This window comes from Lolium rigidum, chromosome 1 (assembly GCF_022539505.1).
Source record: "Lolium rigidum isolate FL_2022 chromosome 1, APGP_CSIRO_Lrig_0.1, whole genome shotgun sequence".
NCBI lineage: Eukaryota > Viridiplantae > Streptophyta > Magnoliopsida > Poales > Poaceae > Lolium > Lolium rigidum.
The window spans coordinates 199,427,675-199,442,904 of record NC_061508.1 but is presented as its reverse complement, the minus strand read 5'-3'; the positions used below and the strand labels follow the sequence as shown (position 1 = coordinate 199,442,904).

Sequence of the window (15,230 nt, the reverse complement as noted above, 5' to 3'; positions counted from 1 at the left end):
CAACCTCATCTGTTTCGTTGGGGCAAAGTACTTTGGTTGTGTTGTGCGGGTTCCACGTTGGCGCCGGAATCTTCGGTGTTGCGCCGCACTACATCCCGCCGCCATCAACCTTCAACGTGCTTCTTGGCTCCTCCTGATTCGATAAACCTTGGTTTCTTTCTGAGGGAAAACTTGCTGCTGTGCGCATCATACCTTCCTCTTGGGGTTCCCAACGAACGTGTGAAATACACGCCATCAAGGAGGTAGCCACCGCCGGCGTTGAGGCCCAGCAGCTCGACCTGGAGGCGGAGGCGGTGGCGGCATTGCGCGCGGAAGGGCGCCTCGCGGCGACCAGGGCGGAGATCGCCGACACCATGGCCGAGCTCGCCGACGCCAGGGCCGAGCTCGCGGAGGCGCGAGCGGCCTTCGCGGCCCCTCTGGCGGACGCCGTCATCCACGACATCGCGGATGACGACCCCCCCCCCGTGCCCAGCCGCTTCGAGTGCGCCAACGACCAGCGGGTTCTGCTCGCGTCCTTCGAGTCCCTGGCTGGGGACGCCCAGCGCCGTCAGGCTTGGGTGGCGTAGGAGGAAGCCCACAGCTATGCGATGGCCATGGCTCGGGGGTTAATGTGCTCCGACCTGGACTCGCTCCAGCGTATGGGCCCTTCTCCCGCGTGGGTCGAGCAGGAGAACCGGGAGCTGGAGGCCGCCATCGCCGCCAGGGACGAAGCGGTGGCGGAGGCGGCTAGGGACAGGGCCCGCTTCATCGCCGACGTGGCGGCGATCCAGGTGGTGGCCCAGACGAACGAGGACGCGGCGGCGGTCCAGGCGGCGGCGGAGGCTACCCAGGTGGCGTTGGCCCAGGCGGAGGCCCCGTGGGACAACTCCCTAGCCGAGGCTCTCGAACGGCGCAGGCGGCAGGACGAGATGTCCGTCCGCCGGCGTGCGCGGCGCGCGTGCGTGAAGCGGTCCCGCTTCGACGCCGGCGCCAGCCCTTCCGGGGCCAGTAGTAGGCCGCGCGACTGCGAGTAACCGAGGCCGGTGTAGGCCACGCGACGGCGAGTAGGTACGGCCGTTGTAGTTTTAGGTTAACTCGACTAACCATCTCTGCAAAGATGATTCTTTTGGCCAATTAATAGTAATGAAAAAAATCTTTTGCTTACCTACTCACTGCCGACCAGGCCCGGATGTAGCCAACACGGACAGTTTCCGCGTCCACCGGGCGTCCGCGGAGACGCAAACCTGACGTATATTTGGGCCAGGTTTGCGTCTCCACGGACGGTCCGATCACTTTGTGTCGGCCCCCTGAAGGTGGTGCCAAACGCATTTCCGATCACGACGGACGAAACATCGCGCCGCTATAGATGCCCTCAAACTCCGGTACACGAGCGGCAGAAGACTCGAGAGACGACGCGACGACCCAGTCCAAAAATTCAAAATTCGAATCACCACAACGGCCGCCATCAACGCCGCAGCCTATAAACCCCAATCCCCAATCCTCAATCCACAATCTCCCCCCTTCCTTCCCACAATCCTCCCCGATAAAAAACACATCAGACTCAGAGACATCCTACCACCGGGCAGGAAAGAGCGATGAGGAGCGACGGCGACGTCAAGTCCTTCTTCCGGCAGCAGAAGGCCCGCTCCGGCGCGGCGGCGGCCGCCAAGCCCACCGGCGGCGTCTCCAAGAAGGCGGCGCTCCCCCACCAGAAGCAGGCGGCGGCGCTTCTCCTCCACCCCACACCTGGTAAGATCCAATCCCCCCGACCCGATCTAAATCGAACACGGTTCGTACGCCGCCGCCGTCAGATCTCCACGGATTAACGGATCCGTCGATCTGATGCTGTTTTTTCGTTCCTGTTGCGGCAGATCACGTCGACGGAGCGGACGCGAGGAGGGAGGACGAGGACAGGGAGAGGAAGGCCCGGGAGTTCGACATGGACATGCGCTACGGGCCCTGCCTCGGCCTCACCCGCGCCCAGCGCTGGCACCGCGCCGACGCGCTTGGCCTCGCCCCGCCGCTGCACGCGCTCTGCTCCGACGACCAGCCGTGCCTCTGGGAGGGCCGCGTCTAGGCTCTACCCGCAGCGAGCGCGCCCATCGAATCCTGTTGATCGCTGCTTCTACCTGCCACTCCTCGTGGTACTGCCTGCCTGCTTCCTCCGTAGTGATGTGATTGTGGTCTCTTCAGTCTTCGTGCTGCTCCTCGTGTGATCTATCTGTACGTCTGGATCAGTGCTACTGCGTGCGTGAGATGCCGTGTGATCCGATTGGGTGTTAAATTAATCTAAGTTAGTCCTCGTTCCATCTCCCGTGTTTCGGAACAGAGATGCCGTGTCTTGTTGGTTTCACGCATCGCGTTATGCATCTACGACTATGATTCTAATTGCAAGCTTGCAGCTACGAGAACTCTTGCTCTGTTTGTTTGCTGCAGGAGTAAAGCAAGAATAGATCTGGACACCATTACGTTTGCATATTCTTCCAGTATAGCATATTAGTTTGCTGTTTGCCAATGACAGTGGTACTGTGGTAACATGGTCATATTCCTGCCAAAGTGTCGTGTTGGCACTGTATAAGGAAGCGGCACACAAATGAACTGCAACCATCTTAAAGCTGTGCCTAATGCAGGATTAGCTTAGTTTCGGCGAACTACTGCAATGGAGCGAGTTCCTTGATGGTCAATCACAAGCCTTGCAAGGTTGAAAAAATGCATTTTTTTTATGAGCTGAACACATGCAATTTTTTTACTGTATTCATCTTGAAACCCCTTGCCAAAAAATAATAATCTTGAAACCCACATATACAACCCCTTTGTTTCCAAATAATATGGCGTATGTTGGTCTCCCTGCAGCCATTACAATGTGGTAGACCGTATACTTATCGGTGAAATGAAAATATCTCTAGTCCTTTGGGCAAGCAAGATTTAGGTCCGTGAAATCCACACAAATCCGCATCTTCAGGTTTTGGCTTGTGAACCACGATCGATACGGTGCACAACCTTGGCAGCCTACAGCTTGAGAACCTCATCAATGATTAAATCATGCCGGTCCTCGCCTGGCGCCATGTCTTCTGCTTGATAGGCTGAGCCGTCGGATCCACTGCCAGCTTGTGCTCGATCAACTCCCGGGGCACCCCGGGCAGGTTAGACGGGTCCTAGGCAAAGACATCAACGTTTTCGCCGAAGGAAAGCAACCAATTTGCATCAGAAAAAAGTGGAGCAGTTTGCCACAGATAGTCTTCTGGCAATTGCTAATAAGCACGCCGTAGAGACAGAGGTAACTTCACAACCTCAAAAGGATCTACAGCTGAGGTAATACTTGATGATTTCCATCTGTGTTATGTTTAGAGATTCAGCACTCTATCATGCGCTCATCTACTCCAGTAGGAGTGAAAAATATATGCGGATTATCCAACTTATATGGTTATGCAATCAAAACAAAGTGAAAAATGGATGCACATTTTCCGACTTACTTGGTTTCCAAATCCAATAGCAAGAAATATGGGTTATGATTTACGATCTAGCTTCTCTTGTCTGAACTGCAGCTTCTGTTTACCGCCTAATCGGCTAGGTGCTCCGGAGGGAATGCCATGGTAGGTGCTCCGGACGCAATCCCCGCTGATGTCGTCCTCCTCTGCCGGCGCTGGATCTCTGTCCGTGTCAACTGCCAAGCGGTCGTGTGCCCGCGTCGCGAACCACTCGGGCAGGACGTGGTTAGTGATGTGCACTTCGCAGACAGCTGCATCTGTGACGACGCGGCACCCGAAGTCGCCGAGCAGGCACGAGTGCCGCATGAAGACTTTGCTTCCGGTGCCCGTGGCGTTGGTTGAACAAGGCCTACGCGGTGACTGCGGCCACGAGCTCCCGGCCGTTGGCATGGATGAGGAGGCGGCACAGGTGGAGCAGCGAGCAGCACAGGCCGTAGCCGTCCTGCAGATAGTGCTCGAGCTTGGAGAGCGCGTCGACATGGCCGAGCGACGCTTGAACGCGGAGGCCGTTGTCGACCTTGGTGCCACTGCTGCCATTGAACTGAAAGACGGCCAGCGAGTATGCGCCTCCGGTGCCATCATGGATGGTTGTGCTATCTCCATGGACTGCTCCGACATGGCGAAGACGATGGGGAGGAGGGGCAGGTTCTCTATTATGATTCGTCAGAGTTCGGCAATCCTGGGCGGAAACGAGCACCTGGCAAGTTATGACCGGGAATGGAAGTTTGGGGTGCTAATTTCAGGATCTGAAGTTTAAGGTTCAATTTCGTCGGTCTCTATAAACTTAAGGTTTAAAACAGACTTTACTCTTCTTTTTTTATCATTTTCTCCTAGAAGAGCGGCAATTACACACGAAGAGCAAAGTGGATTCGCACCCCATCGTGTCCACGCCCCAAGGCGCCACAGCGGATCCAACGTGCACACGGTCATTTGCGGCGATCCGTCCCTTGGCCGTTCGCCCCGTCCGTGTCCACTCAGACTCCGGTGCACGAGCGGCAGAAGACTCGAGAGACGACGCGACGACCCAGTCCAAAAATTCAAAATTCGAATCACCACAACGGCCGCCATCAACGCCGCACCCTATAAACCCCAATCCCCAATCCTCAATCCACCACCTTCCTCCTTCGGCCCTTCCTTCCCCCAATCCTCCCCGATAAAAAACACATCAGACTCAGAGACATCCTACCACCGGGCAGGAAAGAGCGATGAGGAGCGACGGCGACGTCAAGTCCTTCTTCCGGCAGCAGAAGGCCCGCTCCGGCGCGGCGGCGGCCGCTAAGCCCACCGGCGGCGTCTCCAAGAAGGCGGCGCTCCCCCACCAGAAGCAGGCGGCGGCGCTTCTCTTCCACCCTACACCTGGTAAGATCCACCCCCCCCCCCCCCCCGACCCGATCTAAATCGAACACGGTTCGTACGCCGGCGCCGGCAGATCTCCACGAATCGACCGACCGGTGGATCTGATGCTCTTTTGTCGTTCCTGTTGCGGCAGATCACGTCGACGGAGCGGACGCGAGGAGGGAGGACGAGGACAGGGAGAGGAAGGCCCGGGAGTTCGACATGGACATGCGCTACGGGCCCTGCCTCGGCCTCACCCGCGCCCAGCGCTGGCACCGCGCCGTCGCGCTCGGCCTCGCCCCGCCGCCGCACGCGCTCTGCTCCGACGAACAGCCGTGCCTCTGGGAGGGCCGCGTCTAGGCTCGACAGCGGCGCCCTGCGGCGAGCGCGCCCGTCGAACCCTCTCGATCGCTGCTTCTACCTGCCACTCCTCGTGGTACTGCCTGCCTGCTTCCTCCGTAGTGAATTAGTGATGTGTTCTCCTCAGTCTTGGTGCTGTTCCTCGTGTTATCTATCTGTACGTCTGGATCAGTGCTACTAAGTGCGTGCGTGCGATGCCGTGTGATCCGATTGGATGTTAAATTAATCTAAGTTAGTCCTCGTTCCATCTCCCGTGTTTCGGAACAGAGATGTAGCGTCTTGTTGGTTTCACACATCGCGTTATGCATCTACGACTACGATTCTAATTGCAAGCTTGCAGCTACGAGAACTCTTGCTCTGTTTGTTTGCTGCAGGAGTAAAACAAGAATAAATATGGACACCATTACGGTTGCATCTTCTTCATGTATCTTCTTTACTATTATATTACAGTTGGTCGTACGTCATACAACGCGTTTGGTGAAGGAGATTGGGAGCATCCGGACCATTCAATCTTATAAAACATCTCCCACTTGTCATCCAGCCATCCGTCATATACTTACCAAAAAAAAAAAACAACAGAGCAGTAAAACGTCTTCCGCTTGCCATAGTCACGGGAGTAATCACAGGCACAATCAGACGGAAGCAATCAATCACAATCAGTCCCGGGATTTGTCATACAACAGGGTCGCATTGTGGGAAAGCAATCAGCCACGCTCTTTAAACCAAAAGATGTTACCAAACATGTTTGGTGTCAAACATTAGGAAAATCTAGACCATCAAATCATCTAAAAAATGCCGCTGCACAATCAACACCGTCTGTATCCTGTGCGGTGTGTGCCTCCAGTAATCATGGATGGCCGCTAATCTTTACTATTATATTACAGTTGGTCGTACGTCATACAACGCGTTTGGTGAAGGAGATTGGGAGCATCCGGATCATTCAATCTTATAAAACATCTCCCACTTGTCATCCAGCCATCCGTCATATACTTACCAAAAAAAAAAACAACAGAGCAGTAAAACGTCTTCCGCTTGCCATAGTCACGGGAGTAATCACAGGCACAATCAGACGGAAGCAATCAATCACAATCAGTCCCGGGATTTGTCATACAACAGGGTCGCATTGTGGGAAAGCAATCAGCCACGCTCTTTAAACCAAAAGATGTTACCAAACATGTTTGGTGTCAAACATTAGGAAAATCTAGACCATCAAATCATCTAAAAAATGCCGCTGCACAATCAACACCGTCTGTATCCTGTGCGGTGTGTGCCTCCAGTAATCATGGATGGCCGCTAATTCAGCTCCCTCGCACGTCTCTCCTCCATTGTGTCTCTCACCCGACCTGGTGCCGCCGCCGCTCTGCCTGACCTCTCCCCTTTCCCCTAACAAGGGCACATCCCTCACCACCTGGCACCCGTACGGCCATGTCCGGCGCGGCGGCAGCGACGACCATGGGCACGCCAGCGCGGTGCGATGGGTGTTGGGTCGTGTGTCAGTCCTGGTAAACGTCCTCGGGTTCATGGCATGGATGCAGGAATCCTTGCGTTCATGGCATGGCTGCTCCTGCAGCGGCCGCGCAACGCTCGCACGCAGGTAGCCAAGTTGGGGTCAACTGAAAATAGAACCCGGGCCTCGGCTGCGACAATCTTGTACACTGACGACAAAGGTATTGTTCTTCCCAGATTTATCTCATGGGCATGTACTTGGTTGTACAGAACGAAAGTTGTTTCCTACAGCTGCTATTCAGTGGATGAGGATGATACCTAACCGGACCTTCTAGGGTGATCGCCAAGCTCCATATGATGTGTGGCAACTGGCAAAAATTAGGTCTCCTTTCTGCTTTGAGTTTGTCGTGTTTTCAGTTTTCAGGTGTATGCCTTGATTACTGGTTTTGTGACAAATGTTACGTTTGTGCTGTCATTGCTACTACAAACGACATATGTCCAATGCTACACTACGGATTCAACCTAGGCAAAGGTAATTTTATTTTGCCTTTGGTGATTCAATGGCATCTGTGCCCTTCTCTTTCATGAGCCAAATTTCTACTGTGTATTTATTTACGATAAATGAACGAATATATATATTTGTTCATATGAATATTGATTCTGCATGCACTTGGGTTTAATATATGCCTTCATTGATAAGTACTGTAGTGATTATATGAAGGGGACTCATATTTTAGTTTCACCCCCAGCAGACGAAATCCCAAGACTGGCCCTGGTGTACTTGACAACAACCCTCATGTCGATGATCAGCTTGGGTGCAGTGGGCAGGCGTTGGTGCCGTCGATGTAGCCGACCAGCTTCAGGATGTGGCGCTCAGCAGTGCCATGGAGATCGTTGGCATCTTCTATTACGTACGTGAGACCCATGCTTCCTCAGTCGATGGGATGGGATTTGGAAAGGCTATTTTATTTTATTCCTTCGGGGAATTAGGATGAGAGATTCGGTAGACTTGTTTCCTGCAATTTTGCACCGGGTTCCTGTTTCACATAATGCATGGAGACGAGGGATAGGTTTTTCACTGGCACCGATCTCTTTGTCCTCCATGGACCCTCGAGCTATCTCGGAAGGTCGGTCAACCATTAATACATCTCTTTGAACCAATGAAGTATTCACATTGTTATTATTTTGTGAGAGTGTTGTTTGTAATTTGTAGCAGGTAAAAATAAACTCGGACAGTGTTGATTTGATGATGACTTGATCTTGCAGCTTGGTGGGTTAGCACGTGTGATCATGGGGTTGTACCTTGTAACGTGGAGCAAGAGAGAAGCAGCAGCAGCCGTCGCCGCCACCATGGTATTGTTTGCTGACATATGAAGCACGTTTTCTCTCCATTTGTTAGATGCACTACACCTTGATACCTTCATTTTTTCACAACCTCTCAGTCTTTATTCAGCTGTTTTAGAGTGATCATGGCGATTTGATTGCATGACGGCTAAAGAGCTCATTGAGGTAAAGGGTGGAGGCTGCATCGGCAACATGGCTGGCTAGGTTGGCCCACAATGGTATGGTGGCTAAGTTGGCATTGAACTCCTCTGCATTTAGCTCTGCTCTCTTTGTGGCAGTTGGCATCGAACTCATGTGCATTTAACTCTCTTTGTGGCTGTAGCAGTAATGTGTCTTTTTGGTATGCATACTCTTCTCTCTTTGCGTGTCTGTTTAATTCATCGATATTAATTGAAAAGTGTTTACATTTTATATCATTTCTTGGGACTTCAATACCCATTTTTCTTGGAAATGATTTTGCTAGGATAGAACTCCGTTGATTATTGAATTATATATATGTCCGGAATAATCTCAAGTTCATATATTGATGTGCATATATGAAATTGAGGAAAAGGCACCCCAATTATTTCTTCAGTTATTTAATTCTAAACTCTGACATCCGATATTATATAACGTTAGGCTATTAATGTTCTACTATTTCTGTAGCTTAATAGTATATGCTCTAATTTTATATGTATGTAAAATGTGATCTGTTTTAAAGATGATTAAGAGTAGTATAGTCCACTATACCAAGATTAATAGACATTTCAACCGATTTTCATGGTAGTAGGTACTAAACAAATGCAGATGTGTTTACTACATTTTTTTGAAATAAGTACACATATAATTGAACTATCAAGGTGATCCATCAGTTTCCTCGACCAACATCTTTTCGGCTTTAAGTTTGAGTCGTTGGCAGTGACAGCGCTATAAGGTACTTGTTACTTTGTTACCCTCTTAAACTTCACTTTATCTAAGTGATGCATCTTTGCATATTCTTAATTTTAATTGTGCACTCGTAAATTGTTTGCATAGTAGGTCAAATAAATGTATCTGGTACCATGAAAAGGAATAGTTACCCACTTCATATTTGCCACACTAGACCTTCAAAAGGTTGTACTTTAAGATCTTGTAAATTTGCAGTTGTATAAAGAGGAATAGAGCATCAAAGTTGATACAAAGTGATTTCTAATGGTGATCAATCCCTTAAAATAATCTATTGATAGTAGATAATTTTAAATCATGGAAGTCTCTCATTTATGCAAAATAAAGCAAACTTATTTGTTAGCAGGAAGGTTAGCTCTGTGTAGGTTTTCATCCTGTGTTTAATTCATGAATAGGGATTGCCTCGTCTCTCACAGTGCTAGAAGGTTCATGTCACTTTGTTAGCGTCTTAAACTTCACTTATCTAATTTATTCATTTCTGCATATTATGGAAGACAGCGATGGCGATGAAGATGGCGGTGGTGTCGATGGAGATGACTCCGGGGGCAATTCCCCGTCTCGGCGGCGTGCCAGAACAGAGACTTCTGTCCCCCGAAACGGAGTTTCGCGATGGCGGCGGCGTCCCTGGAGTCTTTCTGGAGTTTCGTCAATTGGTGTCGGGTTTTTAGGTCACGAGAGATTATACAGGCGAAGAGGCGGAGTCGGAAGAGTCCCGAGGGGCCCACCCCATAGGGTGGGGCGGCCACCCCTCTGGCCGCGCCGGCCTATGATGTGGAGGCCCTGGGCCTCCCCCTGGCTTGCCCTTCTAGCTCCGTGAGTCTTCCGGCGAAATAGAATTTCTGTGATTTTTCTGGATTTTTCCGAGCACTTTGGTTTTTGGGCCTTTTCTGCAATAAACAGACATAATAAACATAAACTGGCACTGTGGCATCTTGTTAATAGGTTAGTCCAATAAATATCATAATATGATATGAAGTGCATATAAAACATGTGAGTATTGTTATAAAACTAGCATGGAACATAAGAAATTATAGATACGTTTGAGACGTATCAGAACACATCGGCTGTGTTATGTTTGCAGAGTATATAACTGTTATTTTATGCGCTCTCTCCCCTTCTCTGGCAGACGAATGTTGTAGCGTGTCTCTATATGTTTTTTTAGTGCTTGCGCGCTGCCGCTTAACCCCACCATATTGCCTATGACGTCTTCTTGCGTCCTCTAAGTCCCCTGCGTGCCTCAATACAAAGGACGACTGGTTGACGAATGCGTTACATCTTGAAGTCTTGTTAAGTACGAACCCGTACTTATTGCTGCTTTGAGACATAACCGGGCATGTATGAAAATCGGTACGATGAAGAACGACGCTAGCGAGGTTACCCCTTCCGGCTTGGTCTGGGCAGGGTTATGGACGCCACTTGGTTATCTTCAGGACTCTTGGTCCAATTTGTATCTTGTACGTACTCGGACATATTTGATCTTATGCATGATTTGGGTCTTATGTTGTATATTTGTATCTTGACTCGTTGGAGTCGTCGTTGTAATATATCTATTTTCTTGTGGGCTCTATTGTAATCCTGTTGTAATGTTACCGTCCGTGTTAATTCCTCCGGCATCACGTGTGTGATCCGTCGCGCATGTCGTGTCGGAGGGCGTCTCAGAATCGATATCGTGCGGATTTCGGCGGATTCGCTGGGATCCTCATGGTACCGGGTTTGGGGGCGTCACAGGAGGGTTACGATCCCATATTGGATCACTTTGATTTTGAAAATAGAACTTGGTGAGGCAATGTGCCACTTTGTTCACCTCTCAATCGCAGTGCTTGATGGTCGTTTGTACAATACACATTGTCACTTGGGAGCACTTTGCAAAGATTTCCGTAGTCGGTAGAATGGTCATTCATCATCTGCACCACTCCGACGCAGTGACTTTGCATCCACCCGGTTACTACCTAGTTAGAACAAGGCTATTTCACAATGCCATGTGTAGTCGGTAGAATGGTCATTCATCATCTGCACCACTCCGACGCAGTGACTTTGCATCCACCCGGTTACTACCTAGTTAGAACAAGGCTATTTCACAATGCCATGTATTCAACCATGCGTGCATTTTGTACGCACGGTATAAAGCATAAGCTATGCATCTCCTTCTCTCTAATTTTTACTTCACTGGCTAGGATTGGTTGCAAAACCTCCTTGCCAACCTGAGAACGACAAAGACAAGTCAAACCTTAATGCTACTTTGGCGCTCTTGGCACCTTCGAAATGACATTATTCATGAAAAGGGAGAAGAAACAATTGCTAGATCTGTGGCTTTTCTGCTTGGATATGACAACTTCCTCAACGACACGATCCAGACCCCTGAGTCTCAGGTTTGCTCTCACCTGTTTCCATGTCAATTTCTGAACTTGGTTGCTCGTATCAGGTTTATGGCATGAAAGAGTCACCTAGTAGTTTCGGCTGGCTTCCTCCAAGCCCTGATAACCTGAAGATGAATGTCGATGCTAGCTTCAATAAAGCGACTGGTGAGGCGACGACGGGTATTCTTGTTCGTGACCACCTAGGTATGTTGGTGCTTGCTGCCAGTATCCAACTCCAAACCTACAGAGATGCAGAGGAGGCGAAAGCGAACGCAGTATGGGTTGGACTCAATCTTGCAAAACTAAACGGTCTGAAGATGGAGAACCCGAGTCGGACAATGCAGCAGTTGTCTCTTCAATGAACAACCTGGTGCCCAACGCCTCTATACATTTGCATGTGTGTACAAAGATATTAGAAATCTAAGAGAGTTTTTCCTGAACTGGTTGTTATCAAAGTTGGGAGGAATTGTAATAGACCGGTTGATGAGCTATCTTAGCTAGCAAAAACGAGCAAGTCGAATGATGTTTGGAAGCCACCGCTCGAGTCCATATTTTAGGTCTGTGTAATCGGACTATGTAAAGGTGATGTAAGATCAATATATGTTTCATTCCCTCAAGAAAGGACATTTGGAATCACCTTTTTTTAAAGCATAACATTTGGAATCTTCGTATATGTTTTTTTAGAGGAATCATCATCATCAATGGACAGAACGTGAGGCCTACTATGCCAAAGCCTACTCGTACACCGAGCCACAAATATCCATCCTAGCCCAAACCCATTAACTTTGCACTTACAAGTGGGCCTGAAGCAGCCCATCTCACATCTCCGCGACCCGCAGCCATCCCAAACCCTACCCTTTCCGCACCAGCAGCTATAAAATTGGTCCTCTCCCTTGCCATCCCCCTCTCGCGCCGCCGTTCCCCGTTTCCTCCTCTCGCAGCAAAACCCTAGCTGTCGAGCACCCCAGCTCGCCGCCGCCGCAGCGAGCTCTTCCTCCACCACCGCAACCATGGCGACCCAGATCAGCAAGAAGAAGAAGGTAAGGAACCATCCATACCACCGCCTCCCCCACGATTTGTCGGCGCATCGACCGATCTGACGCTTCCCCTTTCCTTCGTGTGTAGTTTGTGAGCGATGGCGTGTTCTACGCCGAGCTGAACGAGATGCTGACCCGGGAGCTGGCCGAGGACGGCTACTCCGGCGTGGAGGTGCGCGTCACCCCGATGCGCACGGAGATCATCATCCGGGCCACCAGGACCCAGAACGTGCTCGGCGAGAAGGGCCGCAGGATCAGGGAGCTCACCTCCGTCGTCCAGAAGAGGTTCAACTTCCCCGAGAACGGCGTCGAGCTCTACGCCGAGAAGGTCGTCAACCGCGGCCTCTGCGCCATCGCCCAGGCAGAGTCTCTCCGCTACAAGCTCCTCGGCGGTCTCGCCGTCCGCAGGTATAATCGCGGTCCATTCCTCGCTTTTCTGTTTTATGGATTCGATTGCTAGATTTGCTCGTAGATTGCCATACCTGATGACTACTGTAATCATATGCTTTGATGTTTGTCATGACTATGAGATCTAAACAAACATACTTGTTCAGTTAATCCTTATATTCTAGGAAGCTTGCAGTTTAATGTCGTTTTCAATGATGTGTGTAAGGTTGCGTTGAGTGCTGCACCTCTGTATGTTATACCCTGCTTTCAGTCTGTGTTTGTGGGACATTTACATTGGTGCAAAAAGTATATGCTGCTCCTTGTAGCAGCAGCGGCCAGACAACCGTAGAGATAGATCCACAGATGAATGGCCCCTATGCTGTTTGCCTACTAATTCTATCTCACATTTCTCCTCTACTACTAGCTGGCCCTAATTTCTAATTCTTGTTTATGCTAGTATCTTCTTGGATAGTACTTAGTAGCACAAATACCTCGATGTTGTGTTTCTGTGTTGCACCTGTGTGTTCTATTGTCCTACTTTCTGCTCGTGCTAGTAGGATATGACACTGGTGCAGAAAGGAAAAGCTACTCCTTTGAGCAGCAGCGGCCAGACAACCGTAGAGATAGATCCACAGATGAATGGCCAATCTGCTGTTTGTCTACTAAATCTATCTCACATTTATTGTGTTCAATTGATTCAGCATGTTTGATTTAACTTTTGGTGTGCATTAGTGCATCTGTTATCTGTTTAGTTCTGCTTTCTGCTCATGATTGTGGGATTGTGAACATGGTGCGTAGATGAAATGCTGCTTCTGAAGCAGCGGCGGCCAGACAACCGTTGAGATAGATCCACAGATGAACAGTCTTTATAGCGTTTGTCTACTAATTATATCTCAAATTTGTGTTTGATTCATAGACAGTTTTTATTTTTACCTTTATGGCCCCTGTTAGATCTTTTATCAAATCATGTTTATTAGAATCTTTGTTTTCTCTCTGCCCATACTCTAACATTGTTGATTTAATGGCAGGGCTTGCTATGGTGTTCTCCGCTTTGTTATGGAGAGTGGTGCCAAGGGTTGTGAGGTAATTTCCTTTACACATGTCTTGACAAGCATTTGTGCATCTCAGGTGGTTTAGTTGATGACTGATCTGTTCATGGTTAATTAGGTCATTGTGAGCGGCAAGCTCAGGGCTCAGAGGGCCAAGAGCATGAAGTTCAAGGATGGCTACATGATCTCATCTGGTCAGCCAGTCAATGAGTACATCGATGCTGCTGTGAGACACGTGCTTCTCAGACAGGTTCGTTTGCTGTGTGCTGCTTATTACACTTTATCTTCTTCTTTTACACCTTGTGCAAGTGTACTTAGGACTGAACTTGTTGGTTTGCTTTCTGCAGGGTGTTCTTGGTATCAAGGTGAAGATCATGCTTGACTGGGATCCCAAGGGCAAGCTTGGCCCGACCACCCCTCTGCCTGACCTTGTCACCATCCACCCCCCGAAGGAGGAGGATGAGCTTCGCCCCCCCACCCTGGTTGAGGTCTAAACACCCAATCATGAAATGTTGCATCTTTTTGGGGTCTTGGACATGGCTGTCACTGTTCTCGGTCCTAGATAGGTTTCTATCCTTATGATAAGCAAGGGCTATGCGACACTTTTAATGGACAAAATATTCTATGTAATGGTGCTATGTTAATTTCGTTTAAAACTAAGTTTTGCCGAGACAAGTTACATCCATATGTATGCCAGAAATCTTTGTTTGCTTATCAGGCCTTGTTTAGCAGTTATAATGGTGTCATCCAATGTTTCCAGTCTTGGCGGTTCTCATAGAGAACTGTTAATAGACTTTTGTTGAGATTACTATTATTCCATTGCTAGTCTTTGTTTATGCTGCAGCGTGCAGGTCAGTAAAATTTCCAAAGCTTGATAAATATGCTTGCTTGATAAATATGCTTAGCGTACTCCCTCCGTCCCGGTTTTGGGCATACGTTATTCCAAGATTGTCAATTTGACCAATATAATATAAGTTCTACACTATAAAAATTATGCCATTATAAAGTACTTCCGGTTCATATTAATTGACTCCAATATGGATGTATCTAGAATTGAAATGTGTCTTGATACATCCATAACATCTGAAATTTCTAATGATTATTGTATATATGCGATGTAAATTGACTAAATTAATGATCTAGAGTTATGCGTAAAACCTATAAACCTGGACGGAGGTACTAGAAGATAGATGTAGTTCTATATGTAAGTATCCAAAACTTATACTCTTACGCTACTTTCCGTGTCAAAAAACTATAGGCGCTATAGAATAGAATAGGGGGAGTATCTTTGATTATGCTGCAGCGTGCAGATCAGTAAAATTTCCAAATCTTGATAAATATGCTTAGTGTATAGAAGATAGATGTAGTTCTATATGTTAAGGTTGGTGTCCGACTCACTTATGGTGACACAACGTTGTATACCTTATAAAACAGTTGTGAAAGAAAAGACAATGAGACAATTAGTACTAATGATCGTCGGGGCAGCATCAGTGACCAATGGTAGAGGCGACAAGCTTTTCACTA

At 48.9% G+C, this 15,230-nt stretch overlaps 3 protein-coding genes and 3 non-coding genes across 6 annotated transcripts; all 6 read left to right on the top strand.

The window, feature by feature from the left end:
• Positions 1–1,574: 1,574 nt before the first annotated feature.
• Positions 1,575–2,056, top strand: LOC124682955. Its single transcript, XM_047217553.1, has 2 exons — positions 1,575–1,728; positions 1,851–2,056. The coding sequence occupies exons 1-2, from the start codon at positions 1,575–1,577 to the stop codon at positions 2,054–2,056; spliced, it is 360 nt and encodes a 119-aa protein (XP_047073509.1).
• Positions 2,057–4,672: 2,616 nt separating this feature from the next.
• Positions 4,673–5,162, top strand: LOC124682954. Its single transcript, XM_047217552.1, has 2 exons — positions 4,673–4,826; positions 4,957–5,162. The coding sequence occupies exons 1-2, from the start codon at positions 4,673–4,675 to the stop codon at positions 5,160–5,162; spliced, it is 360 nt and encodes a 119-aa protein (XP_047073508.1).
• Positions 5,163–12,139: 6,977 nt separating this feature from the next.
• Positions 12,140–14,420, top strand: LOC124687749 (40S ribosomal protein S3-3). The gene is made up of 5 exons (XM_047221502.1): positions 12,140–12,273; positions 12,359–12,678; positions 13,686–13,740; positions 13,825–13,956; positions 14,054–14,420. The coding sequence occupies exons 1-5, from the start codon at positions 12,244–12,246 to the stop codon at positions 14,198–14,200; spliced, it is 684 nt and encodes a 227-aa protein (XP_047077458.1). The 5' UTR covers positions 12,140–12,243; the 3' UTR covers positions 14,201–14,420.
• On the top strand, positions 12,897–13,066 carry LOC124685572. The gene has a single exon (XR_006997557.1). It is a non-coding gene; the product is annotated as a small nucleolar RNA snoR143 (small nucleolar RNA).
• On the top strand, positions 13,169–13,338 carry LOC124685567. The gene has a single exon (XR_006997551.1). It is a non-coding gene; the product is annotated as a small nucleolar RNA snoR143 (small nucleolar RNA).
• Positions 13,389–13,558, top strand: LOC124685571. The gene has a single exon (XR_006997556.1). It is a non-coding gene; the product is annotated as a small nucleolar RNA snoR143 (small nucleolar RNA).
• Positions 14,421–15,230: the final 810 nt, after the last annotated feature.